Below are 25,766 nucleotides of genomic sequence, written 5' to 3' on the forward strand. Positions count from 1 at the left end.
AGAAAGCAGAGAGAGCAAGGGGAAGGGACCAGGGGCAGATGCAGTCTCTAAGCCCGTGGCCTCCAGCGCCTACCTCCAGCATACCCCACCTGTCTACAGTTGCCCCCCCCTAGTATATCCACTCAAATTCTTAATCCACCAACAGATTTATCTACGCAGTTATTTCACCTCTGAACACTTCTGCATTGCCAACACATAAGCTTTTCTGGAGGGCCGGCACTCCCTATCCAAGCCATAACAATATAATATATAATTATATTTTATTAGGTATATATTAAAACTCTGAAAACTGACCTGCATATCTTTAAGGTTAGAATTATTAACACTTCTCAGTTCTTAATATAATTTTGAATTTCGTTTTTTTAATATGCATTTTTAAATCCTGTAATTAAAAGAAAACAAAAGTTTTACTGAAATAAAGCCAAAAGTATGATGATTAAAAAAAAGAAAAGTAAAGTTTTTTTAACTTCTGTATGAAACATTATGTGTAAGTAAGTTTTATAGAGAAGTAGAATAAACTGAATTAAGAATAAGTGCCATAAGGCCTAACCTTGCTTCCATGGAGGTCTCATCTCAGCCTCCCCCACTGCCTCCATCCCTCTTCTCTGTCTCTTTATCCTGCATCATTATTCCTTACAGCCATTATTCATGCCTGATATTCTAGCTTTTTTATTTGTATTCACTTGTTCATTGTCTTCCCACCAATATTTGAGATCTACTATATTATAAACCCCAAGTAGAGTTTAGGGCAGCATGTATGTCTTATCATTTCTTTATTCTCAGCATTTAAAACAAGGTCTGCATGGTAGGTTCTCAAAAAAAAAAAAAAAAGAACAAACCTGAACAAAGCAATCTTTTTTTTTTTTTTTAGTACTTTATAATTTTTATTAGCAATAATACTTATAATACCTCTCATAACCAAATGTGACCAAAATGTACTAAAATCATCCAACTAAGGAATTATTGTTTTAGAAAATGCAAGTTATTAAATCTCGTACCAACCAAGTACTTTGGTATGCGTTGAAGGGTAAAATATACATGTTCAGAGCACAGATTATTTTTTTTTTAAATTTTTTATTGGTGCACTGTATTCATACATCATAGTGGGATACAAACTTTTGTAGACATACATGCACACATCGCCCAATCAGCCCCACCCGATCCCCACCCCATTCTCTCCCCATCCCTCCCTCCCATGCTTGGCTTAGTGCTTGACATCTAGTATTATAGCAATTTATCCAAAATTAAAAATGATAATCTCACATAACAGTTTCATTTGTCTGATACCAAGCTTTTGATGACTTAAAGATAACATTTCAATATTTCTTTTTACTTTCTTTCTTACCAGAGAATATTTTTTTTCTACTTTTTTTTTAGGTGAAACTATCATATATTTATATATTTATTTTTCAGAAAAAAATTTATCCTAATATGGAATATGGACTCTAGATACCCAAAACGATCTTAAAAAAGAACAAAGCTAGAAGATATATATTTTCTGATTTCAAACCATATAAAGCTACAATAATTGAAACAGTGTAGTACTATTCTAAAGGCAGATATATAAACCATTGGAGTTAAATAAAAGCCTAGAGCTAAATTCTTCCCTATATTGTCAAGTTATTTTTGACAAGGTTTCCACGAACATTTGGTGGTGGAAATAATAATCTTTTAACTAAATATTGTTGAAACATAATAATTACATGGGAAAGAATAAAGTTGGACCCTTACCTAATTCCATATACAAATATTAACTCAAAATAGATAAAAGACCTAAATATAAATCTTAAGACTATAAACTTTTAGGAGAAAATCTGGGTCATAAAACCTCACAACATTGAAATTGGCAGTGATTTCTTGGATATGATTTCAATGGCACAGGCAACAGAAGAGTATACAAACTCCCTAAAAAATAAAAAAAAATTGTATATCCAAAGACAATGTAAACAGAGTTAACAGTTACTAATAGCATGGGATAAAATATTTCCAAATGCTATATCTGAAGGTATATTAATATTCCAACTAGAAATCCTAAAAATTGACAACAATAAAGGCAAATAATACCATTTAGAGATAGGTAAAAGACTAACATAAGTAATGAATCTCCACAGATAACCAATCTTAGTTGACTGTTGGATGGAAACTCTTGTTTCTCTGGTTCTGGTGTGTGTTACCTATTTCTTCTTTGTAGTTAATCTCTGAGTATTTTCTCTAGTGCTGGTTTTGAAGACATAAGTTCCTTCAGTTTCTGTTTGTCATGGAAGCTTCGTATTTCTCCATCTAATTTGATAGAAAGTTTTGCTGGGTAGGAAATTTTTGGCTGGAAGTTGTTTTCTTTCAGAGTTTGGAATATGTTACTCCAAGCCCTTCTGGCTCTCATGACTTGGTTTGGGAAGTCTGGAGTGATTCTAATTGGTTTGCCTCTGAATGTCACTTGGCCCTTTGTTTTTGTTGCCTTTAAGATTCTCTGCTTGGCTTCCACATTGGTCATTTTGACTATTATGTGGCGTGGGGATCCTCTTCTCCGATACTGTCTAAAGGGAGTTCTATAAGTTTCCTGGACCTGTGTATCAACCTCTTGCTCTATGTTTGGAAAATTTTCTGCTATTACTTCCTTGAAGAGATTGTTGATCCCTTTGGTTTCACTTTCTTTTCCCTCCTCTATTCCAATTATTCTTAGGTTAGCTCTCTTACAATGGGCCCATATTTCTTCAATATCAGATTCCTGCTGTCGGATATTTTTTCCTAGATTAGAAACTATGCGTTGATTTTTTGGAATGATCATCTTCTAAGAGCGAGATTCTGCTCTCCATGTGTTCTAATCGGTTGTTTGTGCTTTGAATTGAGGCCTTTACTTCATTAATTGCATCCTTTATCTCTTTTTGGCTCTCTCTGAGTTCTTTTCGAAGCACCTCTATTATTTCTACAGTTATTTTCCTGATTTGATCTTCTAGAAATCTCTGATTTTCTGTTTTATCGGGTTCTGATGTTGTGGGGTTGTGGGCATTCATTGCTCCAGTATTATTCCTCTTTCCCATGATTTCGGAAGTTTGTGCCTTCTCTGGGTTCTTCCCTTGGGTCACTATGACTTCACTTAAGGTGTTCTGGATCTCGAGTCTGTAGTATCTCAGACCCCACTACTCCTTTACTGGGTTGTATCACAGAGTCTCCGACCCAGAGAGTCGATAGAGGCTGCTTTAGACTATGGGGGGTGCCAGGTTGCACATTCTCCTATGGTGTGATATCTCTGCCACCGCCCCTCCCCCACGGGGTCAAGTCCCAGGGAGTACAGTACTGGGATTTCTCCTCTGTGGCCCGCAATTTGACTTACTGTTCTTGAGTACGCAGATGTAGCTGTACTGGATTCGGTGAATTTGCTGCTGCTGCCGGTGGCAATATAGCGCCGCTGCTACGCCCTCGGCCGTGAGGTTGGCGTATTTCTTCTTGGTTTTGATTTCCACTCTGAATCCCTGCAGCGTGTGCTGAGCTCAGCCACTGGGAGCTTTAGATGCTCCCTCCGCTGAGAAATCCCGCCTGGCTGTTCCGCAGCGGCTCACCTCGGCTTGCTGTAGCCGTCCGGTGAAGTCGCCGCTGCCGCCGGCAGTATGGCACTGCTGCCGCGGCTTCGGGCGTGAGGCCGGTGTATCTCCTCTGTGGCTCTGAGCTCTGTTCTCAGTCCGCTTTCTCTCTGGAGCCTGGTGATTTTTTTGTTTCTCTTATGATGGTGTTTTCTGGCTATGAAAGGTGCTGATTTTGTGGTAATGGAGATTAGTTGTTAGTGGGGCTCTTAAGCCCCGCTTTTCTCAGTCGCCATCTTCCTGGAAGTCTCAAAGCAATCTTAAATTTAAGGAACAAGGCTGTTATTTTTTTTTTTTTTTTTTTTTTTTTTGGTGGTACTAGGGGTGGAGCCCAGGGGCTTTTCTACCTCCGGGCTATACTCCCAGACCTATTTTATATTTTATTTGGAAACAGGTCTCACTAAATTGCCGAGAGCCTCACTCAGTAGCTGAGGCTGGCTTCGAACCTGTGCGATCCTTTTGTCTCAGCCTCCCTAGCGCTGGGATTACAAGCGTGCGCCACCACTCCCGGCTCAAGGCTGTTATTTGAATATTATGCATCTCATCGTAGCTAAATAGTAAGATGCTGGGAAGGTGTTGGTTTAAGGATGCACAAGTAGTTCATTTAGAAGGAATAAGATCTGTTGTACAGCATAGTGACTAAAGTTAATAACAGTGTATTATAGTCTAAAAATTACTAAGATAATAGATTGTAAGAATTCCCAAAGGCATGACAGCCAAGGTAGCAGGCAGCAGTTTCCCTTTTCTCACAAATAAGTCATTGGTATTCCAGCTTATTAGAGAATCCGGGAGGCCAAATGCAGCCAAAAAAGACCTGGATAGATACAGTATAAGTACTCCTTAACAGCTTTAACTTTTAACCAAAGTGCTGTGTTTTTTCTTCACTAGCGTTTACAAGGTTTCTTCTCAGACCCTACATCATTCAACATTTTGATGGATATGTTATTTATTAAAGGCAAATATAAAAGTAAGTACTACAACCTATGGTTGGTGAAAAAATCTTGCTGTCTGGTGGTTTAGCAATTAGCAAAATAAAAATGAACCGTACAAAAATAATCCTTACTCTCCTGAGGAAGGGCTAAATTATGGAGTCCTCATTCTTTAAGCAGAAAACATTTCGCTATATGGTTTACCTTAAACAAAACATCCCAGATTTGGCTCATGTTAAAATTGTAGCAGGTTTTAAAATATCAGTTCTTCCTGCATAATCTGATTATTTAATTTGATATGTAGCTAATTGCTAAGTGACTTTGAAAAATAGCTTTTATTATGCTAATATACACTTTTCAATAGATGGTGCTATTATTAGAGCTTTGGGAAACAGTAGATATGTTTAACACTGTCAGCCCACTCCTCGATTTTGGCAGATGCACTGGAGGTATTGATAGAGATGAAAAACCAAGATGTGAAGTTCATCAAAGATACCTATGTCCTGGCTTTTGCAACTTGCTACAAACTGGTAAGACTATTTTCCTTTAACTCTCAGGGCATTGTGGGTAGTGTTGGAGAGAGGGTTTATTTTTATTCTCTGCAAATAAAATTCAGTTTCTCTCAAGTCTGTTTTCCATCTGGCGCAAATATTTCAATTTTAAATGCATTCATTTTTAGAAAACTCAAGTTAGCTTAGTCTGGCAGTTTTATCAGGGAAAAGCAATTTACTACCTTTCAGCCTTCTCTGGTTATTGCGTAGATAGTGAGACTGAGGGGTGGTATGCCAGGTTCAAGCTCTATCCAGGGCTGTCTTGCATACTGGACTCCACTAGATCATCTTTCCTGGTGCCTCTTCTAAAATCATATATCCTTCTGTGGCAAACCCAAGAGCTGCTTTGCCCTCCTTTGTGGGTGTTTTCATGATCACCAAAGCTGGAAATGGTGTTATCATCTCCAAATACCCCCGATTATGCCCTGCTCATATCACATTCTTGAACTTAGAAGTCTGCCTGATGCTGTACTTAGTAGGCACAGATTCCTTCCTCCTGGAGCATGAGCTCCTTGAGGCTTCTTTGATTCCCAGCATCTGACACAGTGCCTGGTACCCAACAAGTCTTTCATAAATGTGTATGGCATAAAAATGAACCCTTTGAGGGCAGAGATCATGCCTTACAAGTTATTACTACCAGACTTTTTTCTTGCATGTGGAAGCTATTCAGAATTTGTTGGTTGAATTAATTAATAATAACTGAAATAGTGAAAAAACCAAGGTTCAACATATTAATGTGGACATGCCTGCCATTTAAACAGGATATCAGGCAACAGAATTTTTTGTATACTGAAAAGAAAGCAAACCCAGCTAGGTAGAAGAACATGGGCCACTGAGAAACCTCTCTGAAGAGCATAGGAATACAACCTTCCCTAAATCATAGGGCCATCTAGGTTAATAATAGAAAGGAAATCAAACTAGAAATTGAGAAAGGTGGGAGTCCTGTGTCAGTGTAGTATTAACTGGCTTATGTAGCTTTGAACTGACCACTTACCTCACTTGTAAAACAAGAGGGTTAGATTCAGGGATCAGCAAACTTTTTATAGAAAAGGCCAGTTAGTAAATATTTGGGGACTTAAGGAACATATCATTTCTGCCACATATGATATCTGTCACATACTTGTTTTTGTTTTTATAAGCTTTTAAAAATATAAAAGCCATTCTTTGTTGTAGGCTGGATTTGGCCTAAGGGCAAGAGTTTGCTGATGGCTGGATGAGGTAATTCTTTCCAATCATAGCATTCTATGGTTCTTTTAAAGTAGGAGGCCAGCAAAGCAACACTAATACTTTGGTTACTCAAGGTTGTGATTTCCAGTTTTCTGGCCTACTTAGGGACACTTCCCTAAGTGGGTGCTAAAGTAGAGAAAATTTACCAGAGAGATTTTCTCTCCTGAATTGTATCCAAGAATAACTTGCTTCACCCAATGGAGACAAATTGGAAAATTGAGCCGGTTAGCCAGTACAGATTCCAAGTCAGTTCCTGGAATGACCCTTCATCAAACTCAGACTTCATTTTGAGGCTTGGAAGGTGATTTGTGGCCTGACAGACAGAAACATAGCTGGTGTCGTTCTCATAAGGGGAAGGCGATTTGGTTTACCACTGCTGTTTTGCTCGTTTGTGTATCACTGATATTCTTGGATTTTCTTTTTTTTTTTTTTTTTTTTGGTGGTACTGGGGTTGGAACCCTTCTACCTCCGGGCTACACTCCCAGACCTATTTTATATATTTTTTTAAATTTGGAAACAGGGTCTCTTAAGCCAGCAAGGCTGGCTTTGAACCTGCATGATCCTCCTGTCTCTGCCTCCCAAGCGTGGGGATTACAAGCATGCACCACCACACCCGGGTCTTGGTTTATTTTTTAAGGTTTCTATTTATTTGGAAACGGTCTCACTAAGTTGCTGATAGCCTCACTAAGTAGCTGAGGCTGGCTTCGAACCTGTGTGATCCTCCTGTCTCAGCCTCCCAAGCGCTGGGATTACAAGCATGTGCCACCACGCCTGACTCATAATTTATTTTCAAATTAGTGTTCATATTTTCTAATTTTTAACTTGGGTAAGTATTTTCAGACTAGAAATCTCCCCAGGAAAAGTCTCCTAATATAGGGTCAATATCTAGAATTTAGCCTGTCCAGATACAAAGAGACCTGTTGTTTTCTGGTGAAAATAGCCCTGTGTGCAAAAATTGACTCAAGCTGCTAGCATATAGTTTATCTGGTCTGCTTGGAGCTTAATCTTTTAAATGGCTTGAGGCAGGCTCTGGGAAATACTTAGAAAAGAAAATTTGAAATACTTCGCACTGTTAGTCATTTTATTAAACTTAAAGGTTTGTGATGTTTATTGAGTATTCTTGTCTCCTCACAGAATAGCCCGGAATCTTTTAAAATCTGTAGTACGTTAAGAGAAGAAGCCCTAATCAAAGGAGAAGTTCTTTCCCGGAGAGCATCCTGTTTCGCTGTAGCATTAGCTCTGAATCAGGTAAGGCAGTGGGGTGCATGTGAGTAAAGTGGGATTGGCAGGACTTGACTACTTTTATGTGCTCTTTTACTTTTTTTTCCCTTCTGATTGTATAGTAAAGAAAAGTCCCTGTAAAGAAAGCAGTGCCCTTGTTGCCGACCTACGTCTAGAGCTATGCCTATAGAGAATGTTTTTACTTAAAGTTGAGGACCTAGCATGCATTTCTGTTGGATGGGTTGGCCAAGACCGTGGGGGGAATCAGGAAGGAAGCTACTTTAAAAGAAATTTCTTAGGGAACTAAAATGAAAATTACAAATGGTCAGTTTATTGTGTAATTTTCCCAGACAGCAGTTTAATATAGTGCTCTCCAAAGTTAAATTCACTTTACATGAATGAAGACTCCTGGCTCAGCCCAGAGGGGCTTTGCTGAGGTCGCACCTTAGTGAAGGACAGGGAACTGGAACCCTGAACCCCTCTTCTTTTAAAAAGCCCCTCCTTTGACATGGCCTACCCCAGGCCCTAAGTACTTACATGTTTGCTCCATAGTAAAAGGAAATCTTATGGTAGAAAAAATATTAACTAAGCCAGGTTATTTGCCCAGGTGGTAAAAATGACTAGACAGTTCTAGTTTATGACTAATTAGAAATCAGAGTATCAAGGTGATCCATTAGAAAAAGTTATTGAAGGACAAAGACAGGAGGATGCACACTTCAGGTGTGGGCTGGCCTGTCATCACTTCTGTACCTTCTAAGCTTCCCTCAGGAGGTTTGTTTTGTCCTCTTATAAACATTTATATGTATATGAACATATATTATGGATATAAACTATATATACTGTCTTTATGGAGTTCATGTGCTTTTTTTATTTATCATTAGAAAATATAAATTTCTAGATCACCATTTTCAGGAAATTCATATTAGAGAGAGACAAACAGAAAGGCAGACAGACACCAGAGCTCTCTTCTAGGGGAGCAGGCTTTGTGTAGAGTTTTGCTTATAAGTATGCACAGCCAGTTGGCGCAGGCATTGAGGTGGGTTTCATTCAGTGAGTCTCTTCTGTGAACAGTAAACAGCCTCTTCAGTCTCTGCTGCAGGGACACTGCTTCCTCCAAATATGGCTTATCTGTGGAAATACTTGCCTAGTCTCACATCAGCCACTGCAAGGATCCAGGAAGTTCCTCTTGTTGTTTGAGGTTTCTTTGTTCTATTTATGTCAAAGACAGATTTTGCATTTCTGGTTCTTATTCCTGTCTTTTTCGAAAGCTGAGTCTAATGGGTGAAGGGGAAATCCCAACTTAATACCACTACCTTAAAAACTGGACTTGGGCATTTGAAAGGCTAAGACAGGAGAATCACAGGTTTGAGGACAGCTTCAGCAAGTAGTGAGATTCTCATCAACCTAGTGAGACCGCATTTTAAAATAAAAATAAAAATAAAATAGGTATAGGGAATGTAGCTCACAAGTAGAATGCCTATGTATTTAATCCTTAATACCACACACAAAATAAATTCCCCCAAAACTGGACCCAACCAGATTGTTAAAGCATAGAAAAATATACCATAGGATAAAATATTTATGGAATATTTATTTTTGGTTACTAAAAAAAACTTTGTGAGGCCAGGCGTGGTGGCGCATGCTTGTAATCCCAGCATTTGGGAGGCTGAGACCAGAGGATCGCAGTTCACAGACAGCCTTAGCTACTTAGTGAGGCCCTCTGCAACTTAGTGAGACCCTGTTTCAAAATAAAGAATAAAAAATTGGGGGGGGGGAGTAGCTCAGAGGTCAAATGCCTCTAGGTTCCATCCCCAAACCCGCAAAAAAACAAAACAAAACAAAAAAAACGTCAATTTTAAAACTCTGAAATCCCATGAACAGGAATATCCTATCTTTTCCTAATAATGTTTATGAGAGCAGAATAATGCTGTGTGATTTGAGGTGTGACTGTTTTGTTTTTTTGTTTTTTTTCTGCTAGAATGAAGTGGCCAAAGCTACGTCCTTTTTTTCTCAAATCATGAATCCAGAGACCATGAGCTGCATTAATTTAAATGTAAGTGACTTCTTAATTGCTTAAAGTAAGACTTGAAATGCAGAGAAATGTTTATATTTTTGACTGTATACACGGACTTGATCTCCTAAGGACTTCATTCAGTTCAAAAGAACAGTCATTTATCAAACTCTTCTTTGTGAAAATTACAGAATCACCCTCTGTGAGAAGAATCCACAGCTGTTGCTCATAGAAATTTATAAATACCTGGGCAAGACATATACACTCAGCTATAAGACAGGGCTAAGCGCTGAAGATGAAGCATAGCAGGGAAGGCTGTAGATGTGGAGAGATGGACTCGCCAGTCTCCCTGAGAGACACCCCAGTGCTATTTCCATTCTTATCTATTGCCAGTCTGCAAGGCCCATTGGCCTCCCTGACTTATCTGGGCTACCGTGTCACTTGTTCAGGTCCTGGGTATCTGGGTCAGCAAGGGTCTGGCTGCACTCATTCCCCCAAGGCATCCAAACTCTTAGCCCTTGAAACTGAAGATGAAGCCGAAACAAAATTCCTCCCCGATATGCCGGATTCACTCCAGAAATAATGTTCAAAGCAGACTAAACCTCTCTGTTTCACTTTAAAAAAGGACCATCTTGTCATCAGAGTCACTGCAGCTCCCACATAGCCAGTCCCTGTCCAGCCTGTGCTTGTGTGCAGAGGGCATTTGTGTTGTGGGACTTGTAAAAGAAAAGCCCCCAACTCGCGAGCTTTTGTCGTCTCCAGAAATGACACTCGGGGGATTCAGAAGGGGAAAAGTTTCATGGGACAAAACTGTGTAAACATCAATGTGATGTGATCTAGGAAAACAGATTGCAGCTGGTACAAAGGAGTATTCCAAGACAAGGCAGTTAAAGGAAAGAGAGGGCCGACAAACCAAGGAGTCCAGGAGAGGAGGTCCCTGCTAGGCACTGTCCTGGAGGAGGACAGGGCTGCAAATTGAAGGGATGGAAGTGGGAAGACATTCCTAGCTAGGAGGTTCCTTCCGGTGTGGCTTTTTTAAAAAGAATATGAACTTAATTTTAAGCACCTCTACTCAACTCCGAGTCTTTCATTAAATTACTTCACTTCTGTGGCTCTCAGTCCTTTGAATCAAAATAATATAAATAATACCCTTTGTTGTAAGATAAGAAAGAAATAAGGGATGTATATAAGGTAGTTAGCACAATGGCATGTAGCCAGTATTCGATAAATGTTTGCCAATACCAGTAGTGTTTGACATGAGGTAAGTTAAATTAAAAAGGAATTTGTAACAAATCATAGAACCCAGTGAACTAGAATTAGGTATAATCCCAAGCTTCTAAAAAGGAATAATAACACTTAAAGATAATGATGATTTTTACTTCTCGTAGCAGTTATCTGTCACCCCACACCAATGCCTAGTGACTTTTAAGAGAAGGACTAGATGAGCCTTTACCATCAACTTTGGAGAACAGGGTCAGGCCAGAATTCTGAGATAAGAATTGTAGATGAGACCCACATTTACTTTTCAAAATGCTTTTAAATGAGGTACCATAAAGATGGAGAGAGAACCAGAAGAACAAGATGAGCTTGGGAGTGAAGAGACTTCTAGGAAAGTTCCCACAAAGAGACTCTGCGGCTGGCCAAGGGCATGTTCCTGGAGGGATGAGTGTCAAAGCTGTTGGCTCAGCCAAACAACCTGCATAGACTTGATGATGGCTCTGGGTTGAAAGGGAAGTAAGAGATGCAGAAATGAGTTTAAGAGGCATTCTTAGTGAAGCAGAGGAAGCATCAGAAAAGACGAGGATCAATGTAAGCTGTGTAGAAATCCAAGCAGGCTCAGAGCCCTCTTGACGTAACCTTTCCAGAGCCCTCTTATTCTGTGATTGGGACCAAAAGAAGCTGTGGGTTCCAGCAAGAGGGTCAGCCTGAAAACTCACAGGCTAAGGCAGGTATGGGAGGCGAAGGCTGGGTAGCAAAATTCCAGATTCCTGAAGTTCGGGTCATTTGAGCTACCAATAGAGTAGGAAGCCTGGCCTTCCAGGGGATGCCATACTCGTTGGTGTTTCTTGTTGGTTATGGGCAGCTCTGGTATCCAAAGATGTCATGATTCTGAAAGAGGGTGGCCCGCAGATGTGCTACGCTCATGTAGAATTGCTGGGATTAGCAAGAGACTCTTCCAGCAAAGTCTTAGCTATCCAAGTGGTCTGTAGCATCAGACAGGGGAAAAAATCCAGGATAGGATAGGGTGAGGAGAGGTGGTGTGTGTGGACCATCAGCAACTTTTCTTAGAGTCAAAGTGAGGTTGGTGGTGAGAAATCAAAGAGAGTGTGATAGGCAGATTTTGACTTAATTTTAGCAAAGGTATCATGGTAGCTATTTTTAAGTTCATTAATTCATTTTGCAGAGCTCTCAGTATCTTGCCACATAAATTTAATTCCTCCACAGTGTAGATAAGGAAAGGAAGATTCAAAGGGTAAGAAAATTACCCATGTTTTCTTAGCTAATTCAACAGCAGAGTAAGGATTTTAACACAGACAGCCGACTGGAAGCCTTGGGGTTTCCACCTCTCCAACCCACAGAGGTGAGAAGGGTGGTGTCTTTTCAGCCAGAACTGGGGCCAGGCCGCTCCTGGGTTGTGATGAAAAGAACACAGGGCTGGGTGTCAGGAGACCTGACCCACGGTAGCTGGGGTGGCGTGCCTCCTGAGGTTGGACTGGACTCTTGCTGCCCTTGCCTGCCCCTCACAGTTGAGAGGGTCTAATAATGAAATAAATATTTTTTCAAATGAGAAAGTGCTTTGGTGGAAATACATGACAGCCTGCCAAAAGTGAAGCCATCTAACCCAAGCAGGAGGAAGTGAGCGGAGCCTATGGATAGACTCAGCGTGGCGCTCAGGCGCCGGGACAGCAGGATCAGCTCCTTTTCTCTGGTCTAGAAACTCAGCCAGTATCCATGGTGGGTTGGCCATGTTTTGGGCAAGAATTATGTAAGGAACCTTGGGTTAATGTTGCATATAAATTATTCTCCCTATGAACTGAGTCGTAGACTTCTCTGCTATTGGAAATTTTAAAGATAATGTAATTGTTTAAAAAACTTCAAGCCGGGTATGGTGGCTCACGCTTGTAATCCCCGCACTTGGTAGGCTGAGACAGGAGGATCGCACAGGTTCAAAGCCAGCCTCAGCTACTTAGTGAGGCTCTCAGCAACTTAGTGAGACCCTGTTTCCAAATAAAGTATAAAATAGGTCTGGGAGTATAGCCCGAAGGTAGAAAAGCTCCTGGGTCCCACCCCAAGTACCACCAAAAAATAAATTAATTAATTAAATAAAAAACTTTATTCAGGAAACTCTTATAAATATTCAATCTAAATTTTTCTTTTATAATATAAGCCTGTTTATTTTGGGGGATGACAACAAAAAAGAGATGGTTGTCATTCTCAAGTTTAGAAATCTTACAGATTCTGGATCTGTTATGAGAGCATTAAACAGAATGACTTAATGGGGCTTATCTTCTCTGTGGCTGTCATCCACTTGGAATCATTAAAGGGTTGTCAACTACTAAGAAGTGGGAATATAGGATATATACTGAAAAAAGCATCTATACAGATCTGGGTGTGGTAGCACATGCGTGTAATCCCAATGACTCAGGAGGCTGAGACAGAAGAGAGTATAGGATCTCTTAAGTCAATATTAGCAAAAATAAATTAAGGTTTTTTGTTCTGATCTACTTCAAAAATTAATGCTTCACACTAAAGTCTTAGGGTAGCCAGGCATGGTGGCCTATGCTTGTAATCCCAGTACCTGGGAGACAGAGACAGGAGGATCGCAGGTTTGAAGCCAGCCTCGACAGCTTAGCAAGGCCTTCCACAACCTTGGGAGACCCTGTTTCTAAATAAGAAATAATAATAAAAAAAAAAAAATCGGGCTGGGGATTTAGCTCAGAGGTAGAATGCCTCTGATACAATCCCCAGTGATACAAAAAAAAAAAAAATTAAGGCTACCGCCAATTGAGATTTGAACTTCCCTAATTTTTACTAAAGTTAATTTTTTTTTAATCTAAATTATTTCTGCTGCCTTTATGACACAGAGGGCCTGGTTTCCTATTTTCCCAGCTAATAAAGACCTATCTCTTTAGCAATGCTACTCAGCATCACTGGATTAATTTCCTTGTCAAAATTATATCTGAATGTAACAGAGTCTAACACAGGATAACTTGCTACTGGTTCTATCTGAATTCTAGTAATTTCTCTAGAAATCTGGCATGTCTTCAAATGGACACTCATTTTGGAATTGAACTTACCTTGCAATAGAATTGACAAATGATTAGTTTTGCTGCTTTTGTCATTTATTTGAGAACACAGGTTCTCAAATATTTTAATGCCCCTTGCTCCTATTCAGCAAGGCTACCCTAAGATTCTAATTTAGGCTGGAAAGTCTAAGCTGCACAGGTGGAAAAGGAGATAGGACTCATTTCTCATACATTCCTTTGTGGCAATGTCTCACCCATATATATAATTTAAGAATTGCATTAAGAATTGTATTTGATTAGGAGCAGTATAAACTCAAAAAAAAAAAAAAAAAGAAGAAGAACCTATATAAATCAGAGGCTTATTTGTATTCCATATAGAAGGCCTGAAGAGGTCAGTCCATGGTATGGCATTCTATCATGTCTTCAGGAACCTGGCCACTGTCACTATTTCCCTCTGTCATCCTGAGCATGTGACTCTCATCAATAATACATTCCTGGTTTCACAAGAAGAAAAATGGTAGAGGACCAAAAATTATTGGTTCCTTTTAAAGATGCTTGCCCAAGTGTCTCATCCAACAATTTGTACTTAAATGTTATTAGCCAGAACTTCATCCCATGACCACAACTAATTAAAAAGAAACCTGAGAAATACAGTCCTTGAATTAAAGTTGAGTTCTGTTATCAGAAAAGGAGAGGAGAATGAATATTGATTAGAATACTGTACCACACTACGTGTGACATTCTACTTCAAATAGAACAGACTTAAAATGAAAATAAAAGAAACATGCAGAATGGTCTGTATGTGCATGTATAAATAGAGAACAGTGAATCCCGAATAAGCATAATGTACCAATTTAAAAGTTAGTGATGAACAGATATAAATTTCTGCATACTCAGGTCTTCTGTTCCCTTTTTTGGTCAGAGATATGCAGTGACTTGTCACAATTTTCTGAGACCTCAAAAAAATAAAAGGAGCAGGAAGTATATATTCCTTTAATAGTTTTTCTTAGTAAAATTTCTTCTGTTCCTTGCTAATTCAGTTTCCCTAGTCATTTGTTTGAAATCTGTAATATTAAAGCAGTGTGCTAGCCGGGCGTGGTGGCGCACACTTGTAATCCCCGCACTTGGGAGGTGGAGACAGGAGGATTGCACAGGTTCGAAGCCAGTCTCGCTAGCTTAAGAGACCCTGTTTTCAAATAAAAATATAAAATAGGTCTGGGAGTGTACCCCGGAGGTAGAAGGGTTCCATTCCCAGTACCACAAAAAACAAACAAACAAAAAAAAGCAGTGTGCTATACTGTTTCAAATTTCTTCAACTGTACCCTGGAATGTGGTTTGAAACAAGCCTCTCATATTATTGCCCTTTATCAGTGTATATGTATGTATGTGTGTGTGTGTGTGTGTGTGTGTGTGTGTGTGTGTGTGTATTTTTTTTTTTGCGGGTCTGGGGATGGAACCCAGGGGCATTTGACCTCCGAGCTACACCCCCTACCCTATTCTTTATTCTTTATTTTGAAACCGGGTCTCACTGAGTTGCAGAGGGCCTCACTAAGTAGCTGAGGTTGTCCGCAAACCGTGATCCTCCAGTCTCAGCCTCCCAAATGCTGGGATTACAAGTATGCGCCACCACGCCCGGCTCATCAGTATATTTTTAAGAGTGAATGTTAGCCGGGTATGTAGGTGCACGCTTGTAATCCCAGTACTTAGGAAGCTGAGACAGGAGGATTGCACAGGTTCGAAGCCAACCTCAGCTACTTAGTGAGGCTCTCAGCAACTTAGTGAGACCCTGTTTCCAAATAAAATATGAAATAAGTCTGGGAGTATAACCCAGAGGTAGAAAGCCCCACGGTTCCATCCCCTGTACCACCAAAAAAAGTAAAATAAACAAAAGAGTGAATGTTAATTAAATCTCTGTAGTTGTTGGAAGCAAGAAGGAGATCTTATGAAGAGACACTGAAATCTTCCAGGAGCACATCATTTCTAGCATAGGGCTATAGTGGTTTATTGCTGGAGCCAGCCGGCAAGAGTATGGGTTCTGAAGAGAGGCGTGAGGATGAAGAATTTTTAATTCTAACGTGGGGGAGCTGCCAGCCTATTATCTTTACTGGCCGACCTGTATTCTTGGGTCAATATTTCCTACGGGTTGACGACTACTTCTGGGTCAGTATTCTGTATTGCGCCAATGCTCCTGGCCGACGCTTACTTCTGAGTCAGTCTCATCTTTATTGCGCCAACACTGGGTTTGTTTTTCCAGAGGTTATTTATACAGTCACAGGTCAATCAACACTCTCATGCTACTACCACCAGAACACAACAAAGACCAATCCAAAGCACATGTACCACAGGTAGATCAATCAATACCCTCGTGCCATCACCACCTGATCTTCTCTCAGACCTTTTTGAACTTTCTATAATCCCAAATCTTGTTGACTCTGGGCGAAGGACAGTCAGCTAAGTCAGAGATATTTAGGGGAAAGCCTTAATGGCTCCCCACAGTTTATCCTTGTAAATTGCTAGGGGACACATATTTCTCTCTTTGTTCTTTATTATTGAAGGTTAGCTGGGTGCGAGCAATAGCAGACATTGCATTCAACAAGGTAGGCTTGTCTTGGCATTGGAGAGCACAGACAACTGCCACCATATTGAGATTGGTCTTATTACCAAGTGTGTTTAGAACTGTTAAGGGTCAGAGATTTCGCCCTACTTGCAAGCTAATGAGGTAGCCTGACTCAGTTTCAGAGATACTGGTAAAGTACACAAGACACCAAGAGATGAACAGTGCATTATAACAATAGCAGCAGCCAAAGTATTGCATCAGTTCCTTAACCTCAAATTCTAGGGGGTGATGTGGAGAAATATGCATTCCTTTTGTACACAAAGAGGAACCCTGAGCTTAGGGAACCCAAATCTCTTATAATGAGCAGTAAGTAAGCATGCTTTGCTCTTGACAATATCTTGTGTCTGTTGGTTACACAGAAATCCTTGAGATGATAGTCTGGAATAAAGGCAGTTCGTGATTCTGCTCTAAGATGTGCAGAAGTTCAAGAGAGCCCTGGAGGATTGTCCCTCTACAAAGAATGTGTTCATGATCTTGCCCAACCTCTAGAACACTTACTTCAGGTCAGGTTCTTTGTATTTAGTCTGGGTGAGACTATTTCATTCTGTTCTTTAGGACCAAAAAGTAACCCCTCATCCTATAAACTACGTGTAATGGTTTGGTTTTAGTTTGTCTCCTGAGAGTCCATGTCTTGGTGGCATGGTCCTCAGTGTGGCATTATGGAGGTCGTGTCACCACGAAGAAGGGGTGCCTTCTGCAGGGCACTGAGGTCATTGGGGATGTGCCCTTAGAAGGCATTAGAGGAGTTCTTATTTATAAAAGAGTTGTTACAGGAGCCTGAGTTTGGCCCCACTCTGCTTCTGGTTCCTGCTTAATATACGACTCTTCCCTCTGCACAAGCCCCTGCCATTGCTATCTGCCATGGTGTTATGACGGCAGAGACGGACGTCACAAGAGCTGAGCCGAGGCCAGCCCAGGCCCCGAACCTGCAGAACTGTGCACTGAATAAACCTCTTCGCTAGGTAGTCTGCTTTGGTTGATTTGTTAGGGTAATGAGGAAGACTAATTAGCTACTCAATAAGTAAAAAATATTATAAAATAATCTGGTGAGAGAACATATATAAAAGGAAACTTTTCCAGATAAACTACCTTTTATAAGGATCAAGAGCCTTGAAAATATTTATACCTTTTGACTTAGTCATTTCACTTTTTTCAATCAAGTCTAAAGAAAACTATCGGACTTTTTACTGTATACACATTCATCAGTATATAAAATGATATACTTATACATGATTAATTGCTGTGTATTTGTTAAAAATGAGTTTTCTCCCTAATATTTCTAATATGTTATAAAGAATTACTCATATAATAATTGGCAAAAAGCAAGATGAAATTGGGGGAAATACATATACTTGTAAGATCAAATTATAAACAGTTGTAAACATTGGCAAATTTTCATTTTCTTTTTTTGTGTGTGTGGGGGTCTAGGGATGGAACCCAGGGACATTCGATCTCCTACTGCCCCTTCCCTAGTTTTTATTCTTTATTTTGAAACAGGCTCTCACTAAGTTACAGAGGGCCCCGCTAAGTAGCTGAGGTTGTCTGCAAACTGCGATCCTCTGGTCTCAGCCTTCGAATGCTGGGATTACAAGCGTGTGCCACTACGCCTGGCTAAACTGTGTGTGTGTGTGTGTGTGTGTGTGTGTGTGTGTGTGTGTGTGTGTGTGTGTTTGTTACTGGGGTTCCTGGAAACCCTTCTACCTCTGGGCTACACTCCCAGACCTGTGTGTGTGTGTGTGTGTGTGTGTGTGTGTGTGTGTGTGTGTGTTACTGGGGTTCCTGGAAACCCTTCTACCTCTGGGCTACCCTCCCAGACCTATTTTATATTTTTATTTGGAAACAGGGTCTCTTAAGCCAGCGAGGTTGGCTTCGAACCTGTGCAATCCTCCTGTCTCCGCCTCCCAAACGCGGGGATTACAAGCATGTGCCACCACGACCAGCCTAAATTTTTTTTTAATTAAAAGAAATTTGTTTCAAATTGTCCTGGTGAATGTTGATAATTAAGGAGGAAATTTGTTCTTTTGCTTTGTGTTAATTGTACCCGTTTGGTGGAAGGGAGTTAGTATTATTTTGAAAGCACAGTGCAGTACCCAGTTGTGGTGGTGTTTTTTCCTTTGGTACTAGCAATTAAACCTAGGTGCATTCTATCTCTGAGCTACACCCTAGCCCTTTTTATTTTTTATTTGGAAACAGGGTCTCACTAGGTTGCTGAGAGTTTATGTTGCTGAGGTTGTTCTCTAACCTGCAATCCTCCTGTTTCAGCCTTCCAAGTACTGGGATTATAGGCATGCACACAACCAGTACCCAGTTTTGAAAGTTTCTTAATGATACAGGCTAAACAGGAGTGCCTCATTAAGACTTTAGCCATCTTCTACTCTGCCTTCAGTAGTCTGTGTGCTTGAAAATTCCTAACACCAAATTTAAAATACCTTTTGCCTCTGGCTAATTTTAAGATGTTTGATTATCTTATCCTCTGAATTCATAGTTGATGAGAAGGAAGGAACTAATATTTTGTTTACTCTCTGTGTGCTGGATTGATGTTCACAATAACACCAACACCATTTCCCCAAGTTTTGAAATGAGGAAATTAAAAGTCAGAGAGATTAAGTAGCTGGCCCCAGAGTCACATGGCTCATAATTGCTAGTGCTGAGCTTTCAGCCCAAGTATCCAGACTCCGGAGTAGATGCTGTCTTCATTGTTGCCCTTAAACAAGCTTTAAAGTTGTGTTGTTTTTTTTTTACTAACTAACTATGGGAAAGCACTTTTGGGCTAGTGAACATATATTTAAGGTACATATATATTAAGGTAGTGTTTTGAACTTGTGCAAGCAAATGAATTAGGAAATGGTGTCAAAGCAAGGTGGGTGTCTAGCAGTGCAGGTTTATCTAACCGGAAACATTTCCCAGCATTGACATACTGGCTCAGTCTTGTATTGGCTTCTTTTTATTCAGATTATGATCCATATCCATTCAAATATGTTGGAAGCCCTGATAGAGATACTAAAGAGTGCTGCAGAAAGAAATGTATCGAGATTTGTGAAAAGACACGAGTTTTCAGAGGAAGTAGTAAGTATGCAATTACTCCAGAGATTGTTAAAAGGGAAAAGGCACTCTTAAAAATGTTCATCTTAATTCACCTCTTTAAAGACCATGTCAAATAAGATAACCTCCTTGTGAATCCTATTTTAAAGATTTCCATGTAGGCATGATAAGATTGTCTTCTTCCAGCAGAATATATTCTCTGAAATGCTAGGAAACCATTTTCTTTTGATGTAATTCTTTTCCCTGCACGGTTTTCATGGGACTTATCTCTTCATTTCACCTGGATAAAAATTTTATACCTTTTTCCTTTCTTCTTAAGCTTCCCCATTTCACTCTCAATTAATGACCTACGTTCTTGTTTTATGGAATAAATAGAAGTAATCAAAAGAGAATGACTGCACATTGACAGCCCTGGCTCCTTTCTTTGTATACCATGGTGACTATGCAGGCACCTCGAGCCAGCCAGCGCCAGTTGTACACTAGATCCTGCCCCCCCATTATTCTGCTCCAGAAGAGTCATTTATACATCTCTAATAGCATATAACTTAGGAAAAACTATGAAGAAACCATAAATTATTGACAGTGATCATATTATAGGAAAAAATACTGGTGTTGTCATTTTGACTAACAGCCAGACTTGGCCTGTTGATCAGCCTCCCTCCTTCCCTGTTTCCGCCTCCTTCCTGGGCCTTGTAGTGCTGATCCAGGCCGACAGCCAGGATGGTGGTATTGACAGTGGGGGCAGGCGGCTGCTTTCTTCTATCACGCCCTTGCCTTCCCAGCTCTGCCCACTTCTGTCCTCACTTCTGCCCAAAGGTTTCTTCCAGCTGGATATAATTAACTTAAAGCTTCTTTCTGTTTGTGGTCTTGGCTCTGTAGATTGTGACCCGAACTTACCCCATCCTGAAGAATGGGATAAACTTAGGCTATTCTTAAGTATGTTTGGGAAAGTGGAGGAACTAGAAACATGACAGATTTTAAAGTCCATGTATGTGCACAAATGCTCACATATACTCAGTTACCTAACACTGGTAGAACATCAGTTTCTAAACAGTATTGATGTTAATCATTCCTTAGACCTACTCTTGCCCATTTCTTTGACTGAAGCATCCAAAACAAAATCAAACAAAAAACCTACTTTGAAAAGTTCTAAGATTCTTTAGCAGTGAACCCTCTCTTTAATTCAGTGTATTACCGCCTCTGTTGTTTTTGTGCTTTTTTTGTGGTACTGGGGATGAAACCCAGAGGCATTCTACTTCTGAGCTATATCTCCATCCTTATTTTATTTTTTATTTGAAAACAGTGTCTCACTAAGTTTCTGAGGACCTCACTAAGTTGCTGAGGCTGGTCTTGAACCTGTGATCCTCCTGTCTTAGCTTCCCGGGTACTGGATTACAAGCTTCCATCACCAAGCCTGGTTACCCATGGTTATTGTGAGACCATGTCAGGGAATTGCTGGTTGAGAAATGAATTTGTTGATACAAATTTAGTATCTTTGAGTTAGTTATTAATGTGTCTGTGAGAGATTGCGTGTGGAATCTAATATTATAAAACTTTGCATTTTACAAATGCTGTATGTAATGTTTATACCAACAGTCATAAAAAATGTGTTGTGTGTGAAAATAAGACTATAAACCATATAGGAACTATTTGCCACCAGAGAAGTATTGTAAAAATTGTTTACTTCCTGCAACCACCCAAACATTAGCTGTTTCTTTGTTGATTACTTTTTTGAAGCTAAATTAACAAACCAGTGTGGTACAGTCTCTCTTCTGCATGCATTGTAGCATGGCTCTCACATTGCCATTTAATATTTCTGTGGTGATACAAGTGATTTAGTATATGCAGTGAATTCAGAGTTCCTCCAACGTGGCATGTTTGCTTCTTTTGGAAGCCATATGCTGCACATTAAATCACTGGACCTTGAACAAAAAGGACTAAACAGACTCTTCTTTTTAAAGAACTATTAAGAAGAACTTAAGGTGCTTGTCCTAAGGCTCGGTTGGAAGCCCTTATTTGAAAGGAAAATGTGCAGGTAGCAAATAGAATTATGATTTATTTAGGAGATGACCAAAGGATTTCTTAGAAAGATTGATCTCACTTACATTTCATTAAGAAATGTCATTAGGTTTATCTTTAATAAGGATTTAACCAAGTAAAATGTTGGTTTTGTTTATTTTTTTTTATTTTTTATTTTTTATTATTATTATTATTTTAAATTTTATTTTATTGGTGCACTGTATTCATACATCATAGTGGGATACAAACTTTTGTAGACATACATGCACACATCGCCCAGTCAGCCCCCACCCGATCCCCACCCCATTCTCTCCCCATCCCTCCCTCCCATGCTTGGCTTAGTGGTTGACATCTAGTATTATAGCAATTTATCCAAAATTAAAAATGATAATCTCACATAACAGTTTTATTTGTCTGATACCAAGCTTTTGATGTCTTAAAGATAACATTTCAATATTTCTTTTTGCTTTCTTTCTTACCAGAGAATATTTTTTTCTTTTTTTTTAGGTGAAACTATCATATATTTATTTTTCAGAAAAAAAATCTATCCTGATATGGAATATGGACTCTAGTTACCCAAAACAATCTCGAAGCAAAAACAAAGCTAGAAGATGTATATTTTCTGATTTCATACCATATAAAGCTACAATAATTGAAACAGTGTAGTACTGTTCTAAAGGCAGATATATAGACCATTGGAGTTAAATGCAAGCCTAGAGCTAACTTCTTCCCTATATTGTCAAGTTATTTTTGACAAGGTTTCCACGAAGATTTGGTGGTGGAAATAATAATCTTTTAACTAAATATTGTTGAAAAATAATAATTACAGGAAAAGAATAAAATTGGACCCTTACCTAATCCCACATACAAGTATTAACTCAAACTAGATAAAAGACCTAAATATAAATCTTAAGACTATAAACTTTTAGGAGAAAATCTGGGTCATAAAACCTCACAACATTGAAATTGGCAGTGATTTCTTGGATATGATTTCAATGGCACAGGCAACAGAAGAATATACAAACTCCCTAAAAAATAAAAGAAAATATTGTATATCCAAAGACAATGTAAACAGAGTTAAAAGTTACTAATAGAATTGGATAAAATATTTCCAAATGCTATATCTGAAGGTATATTAATATTCCAACTAGAAATCCTAAAAATTAACAACAATAAAGGCAAACAATACAATTTAGAGATAGGTAAAAGACTAACATAAATAATGAATCTCCACAGATAACCAATCTTAGTTGTCTGTTGGATGGAAAGTCTTGTTTCTCTGGTTCTGGTGAGTGTTACCTATTTCTTCTTTGTAGTTAATCTCTTTGAGTATTTTCTCTAGTGCTGGTTTTGAAGACATAAGTTCCTTCAGTTTCTGTTTGTCATGGAAGCTTCTTATTTCTCCATCTAATTTGATAGAAAGTTTTGCTGGGTAGGAAATTTTTGGCTGGAAGTTGTTTTCTTTCAGAGTTTGGAATATGTTACTCCAAGCCCTTCTGGCTCTCATGACTTGGTTTGGGAAGTCTGGAGTGATTCTAATTGGTTTGCCTCTGAATGTCAGTTGGCCCTTTGTTTTTGTTGCCTTTAAGATTCTCTGCTTGGCTTCCACATTGGTCATTTTGACAATTATATGGCGTGGGGATCCTCTTCTCGGATCCTGTCTAAAGGGAGTTCTATAAGTTTCCTGGATCTGTGTATCAACCTCTTGCTCTATATTTGGAAAATTTTCTGCTATTACTTCCTTGAAGAGATTGTTGATCCCTTTGGTATCACTTTCTTTTCCCTCCTCTATTCCAATTATTCTTAGGTTAGCTCTCTTAAGATGGGCCCATATTTCTTCAATGTCAGATTCCTGCTGTTGGATATCTTTTTCTAGATTAGAAACTATGCATTCATTTTTGGATTGCTCATCTTCTAAGAGCGAGATTCTGTTCTCCATGTGGTCTAATCGGTTGTTTGTGCTTTGAATTGAGGCCTTTACTTCATTAATTGCATCCTTTATCTCTTTTTGGCTCTCTCTGAGTTCTTTTCGAAGCACCTCTATTATTTCTACAGTTATTTTCCTGATTTGATCTTCTAGAAATCTCTGATTTTCTGTTTTATCAGGTTCTGATGTTGTGGGGTTGTGCACATTCATTACTTCAGTGTTATTCCTCTTTCCCATGATTTCGGAGGTTTGTGCCTTCTCTGGGTTCTTCCCTTGGGTCACTATGGCTTCACTTAAGGTGCTCTGGATCTCGAGTCTGTATTATCTCAGACCCTACTACTCCTTTACTGGGTTGTATCACAGAGTCTCCGACCCAGGGAGTTGATAGAGGCTGCTTTAAACTATGGGGGGTGCCAGGTTGCACGCTCTCCTATGGTGTGATATCTCTGCCACCACCACTCCCTCACTGGGTCAAGTCCCAGGAGGCACAATACTGGGATTTCTCCTCTGTGGCCCGCAATTTGACTCACTGTTCTTGAGTACGTAGATGTAGCTGTACTGGACTCGGTGAATTCACTGCTGCTGCCGCCGCCGGTGGCAATATGGCGCCTCTGCCACGCCCTTGGCCATGAGGCTGGCGTATTTTTTCTTCTCTGGTTTTGATTTCCACTCTGAATCCCTGCAGCGTGTGCTGAGCTCAGCCACTGGGAGCTTTAAATGCTGTCTGCGCCGAAAGATCCCGCCTGGCTGTTCCGCATCGGCTCACCTCGGCTTGCTGTAGCCGTCCGCTGAGTTCGCCGCTGCCGCCGGCAGTATGGTGCTGCTGCCGCGTCCTCGGGCGCGTGTGTCTCCTCTGTGGCCCTGAGCTCTGTTCTCAGTCCGCTTTCTCTCTGGAGCCTGGTGGTTTTTTTGTTTTTCTGGTGATGGTGTTTTCTGGCTATGAAAGGCGCTCTTTTTGTGGTAATGGAGATTGGTTGTTAGCGGGACTCTTAAGCCCCGCTGTTCTCGGTCGCCATCTTCCCGGAAGTCCACATTATCTGGTTTTGTTTAGAAAGTAGCTCCATATTCTAATTTTGAGCTCACTCATTTTTGTAGAATTAAATACTATTTACTTACTTCTATTGTTCATGCCTCTGGCCTACCCCTCTCCTCCACACCTCGAGCTGTGTATCTTCTTGACACACCGCCTTGATTTTTCACAGGTATCTCAGTCCTTTCCAAACAAAAATCTTGATTTTCCCCTGCAAAAATGGCCCTCCCCATCTTCCTCATTATCAAGTTAGTAAAGCCAAACTGGGAAGGTAAACCTATTGTTCCTTTCCTTCACTTCTTCACCAGTAAATCCTTTCAGTTGACCTCCAGTGTATACCTTATGTACATCAGCTTCTCCATCTTTATGTACACTTCGCAGTCTAAACCTCCATCCTCTGTCTTCCTCCTCACTACTATGGTGGCCTCCAGAATCATCTCCACAATCCTCTACACTCCAATTCATTCTCTACACAGCTTTTTAAACCTAAGATCACATTCCACTTTCTGCCCTCTGATGGCTTTTAGGATAAATTCCAACAAACTAACCATGGGCTAAATATAAAGCCCTATGTAATATGGCTCTGCCTTCTGTTTTAATCGTTACATTGAACAAAGTTGAATCCATTGATATTTGATTTCTTTTCCCTTGCATGTTGTACTGCATAGTATTGCCATTTGAATCTGCTTTTATAAGATGTTAGATATGGTTTCCAAGTATAAATTCTAAGTCTCATGTGTAATATGTAGAATCTCTTATAATTAGTAATGCCACTGTGTGCTTCAGTTCCCCAGTTTTCATTATTTTGGGTGTACAATATACATTTTCATGCATATCTGTTTCTGCTTCTTAGAGGATAGAATGAACAAGAGGAAATCTTGCAGAAATATAATGACCTACTATTACTTTTTTCCAGCTGGCCAAAGTGAGGGAAAAAGTGAAGAATGTGCCCACCCTTGTGGCCAGATTTGACGAGCTCTATGGGAAACTGCACATAAATGGCCAGGTCAACCCTTTCACGTTGGATGCTATGCTCTGCCACACCCCCAGAGACAGGAAATCCCACACGTTGTTGTTAAACAGGAGGACAGTCAGCCGTCGGACCTTCCAGCCTCTCAACCAGTCTCTGCTGGCGGAGTAACCCTATTTTCTACTTTCCTGTGGGTCTGAGGAGCCTGCTTCAAGTGAATTATTGGCTTTTCTAGGAAGTCAGGCATCCTACCTCAGTGGATACCACACTAACACTTGGTTTCCCTCTTAAGTCCCAAGTGCATTGAGTGGAGACATGCTGGCCAGAGAATTTACTATGTTGTACTGGTGTGAAGATGTAGATGGAGCAGAGGGAGCTCAGCTTCCTCAGAAAGGAG

General features: G+C 39.9%; 1 protein-coding gene across 2 annotated transcripts in view; it reads left to right on the top strand.

Annotated features, from left to right (window-relative positions):
• The window catches only part of PTCD2 (pentatricopeptide repeat domain 2), a gene marked incomplete at both ends in the record, with an annotated part of 37,597 nt that extends 12,057 nt beyond the window's left edge, over positions 1-25,540 (top strand). For both annotated transcript variants that reach the window (XM_080712250.1, XM_080712249.1), the window contains 5 exons: positions 4,946-5,037; positions 7,420-7,533; positions 9,485-9,559; positions 19,334-19,447; positions 25,316-25,540. In XM_080712250.1, coding sequence (XP_080568376.1) covers positions 4,969-5,037; positions 7,420-7,533; positions 9,485-9,559; positions 19,334-19,447; positions 25,316-25,540 — 597 coding nt within the window. The remainder of the gene's footprint in view (positions 1-4,945; positions 5,038-7,419; positions 7,534-9,484; positions 9,560-19,333; positions 19,448-25,315) is intronic.
• Positions 25,541-25,766: the final 226 nt, after the last annotated feature.

Source organism: Muscardinus avellanarius, assembly GCF_963383645.1.
Source record: "Muscardinus avellanarius genome assembly, chromosome: 1".
In the NCBI taxonomy this organism is placed as follows: domain Eukaryota; kingdom Metazoa; phylum Chordata; class Mammalia; order Rodentia; family Gliridae; genus Muscardinus; species Muscardinus avellanarius.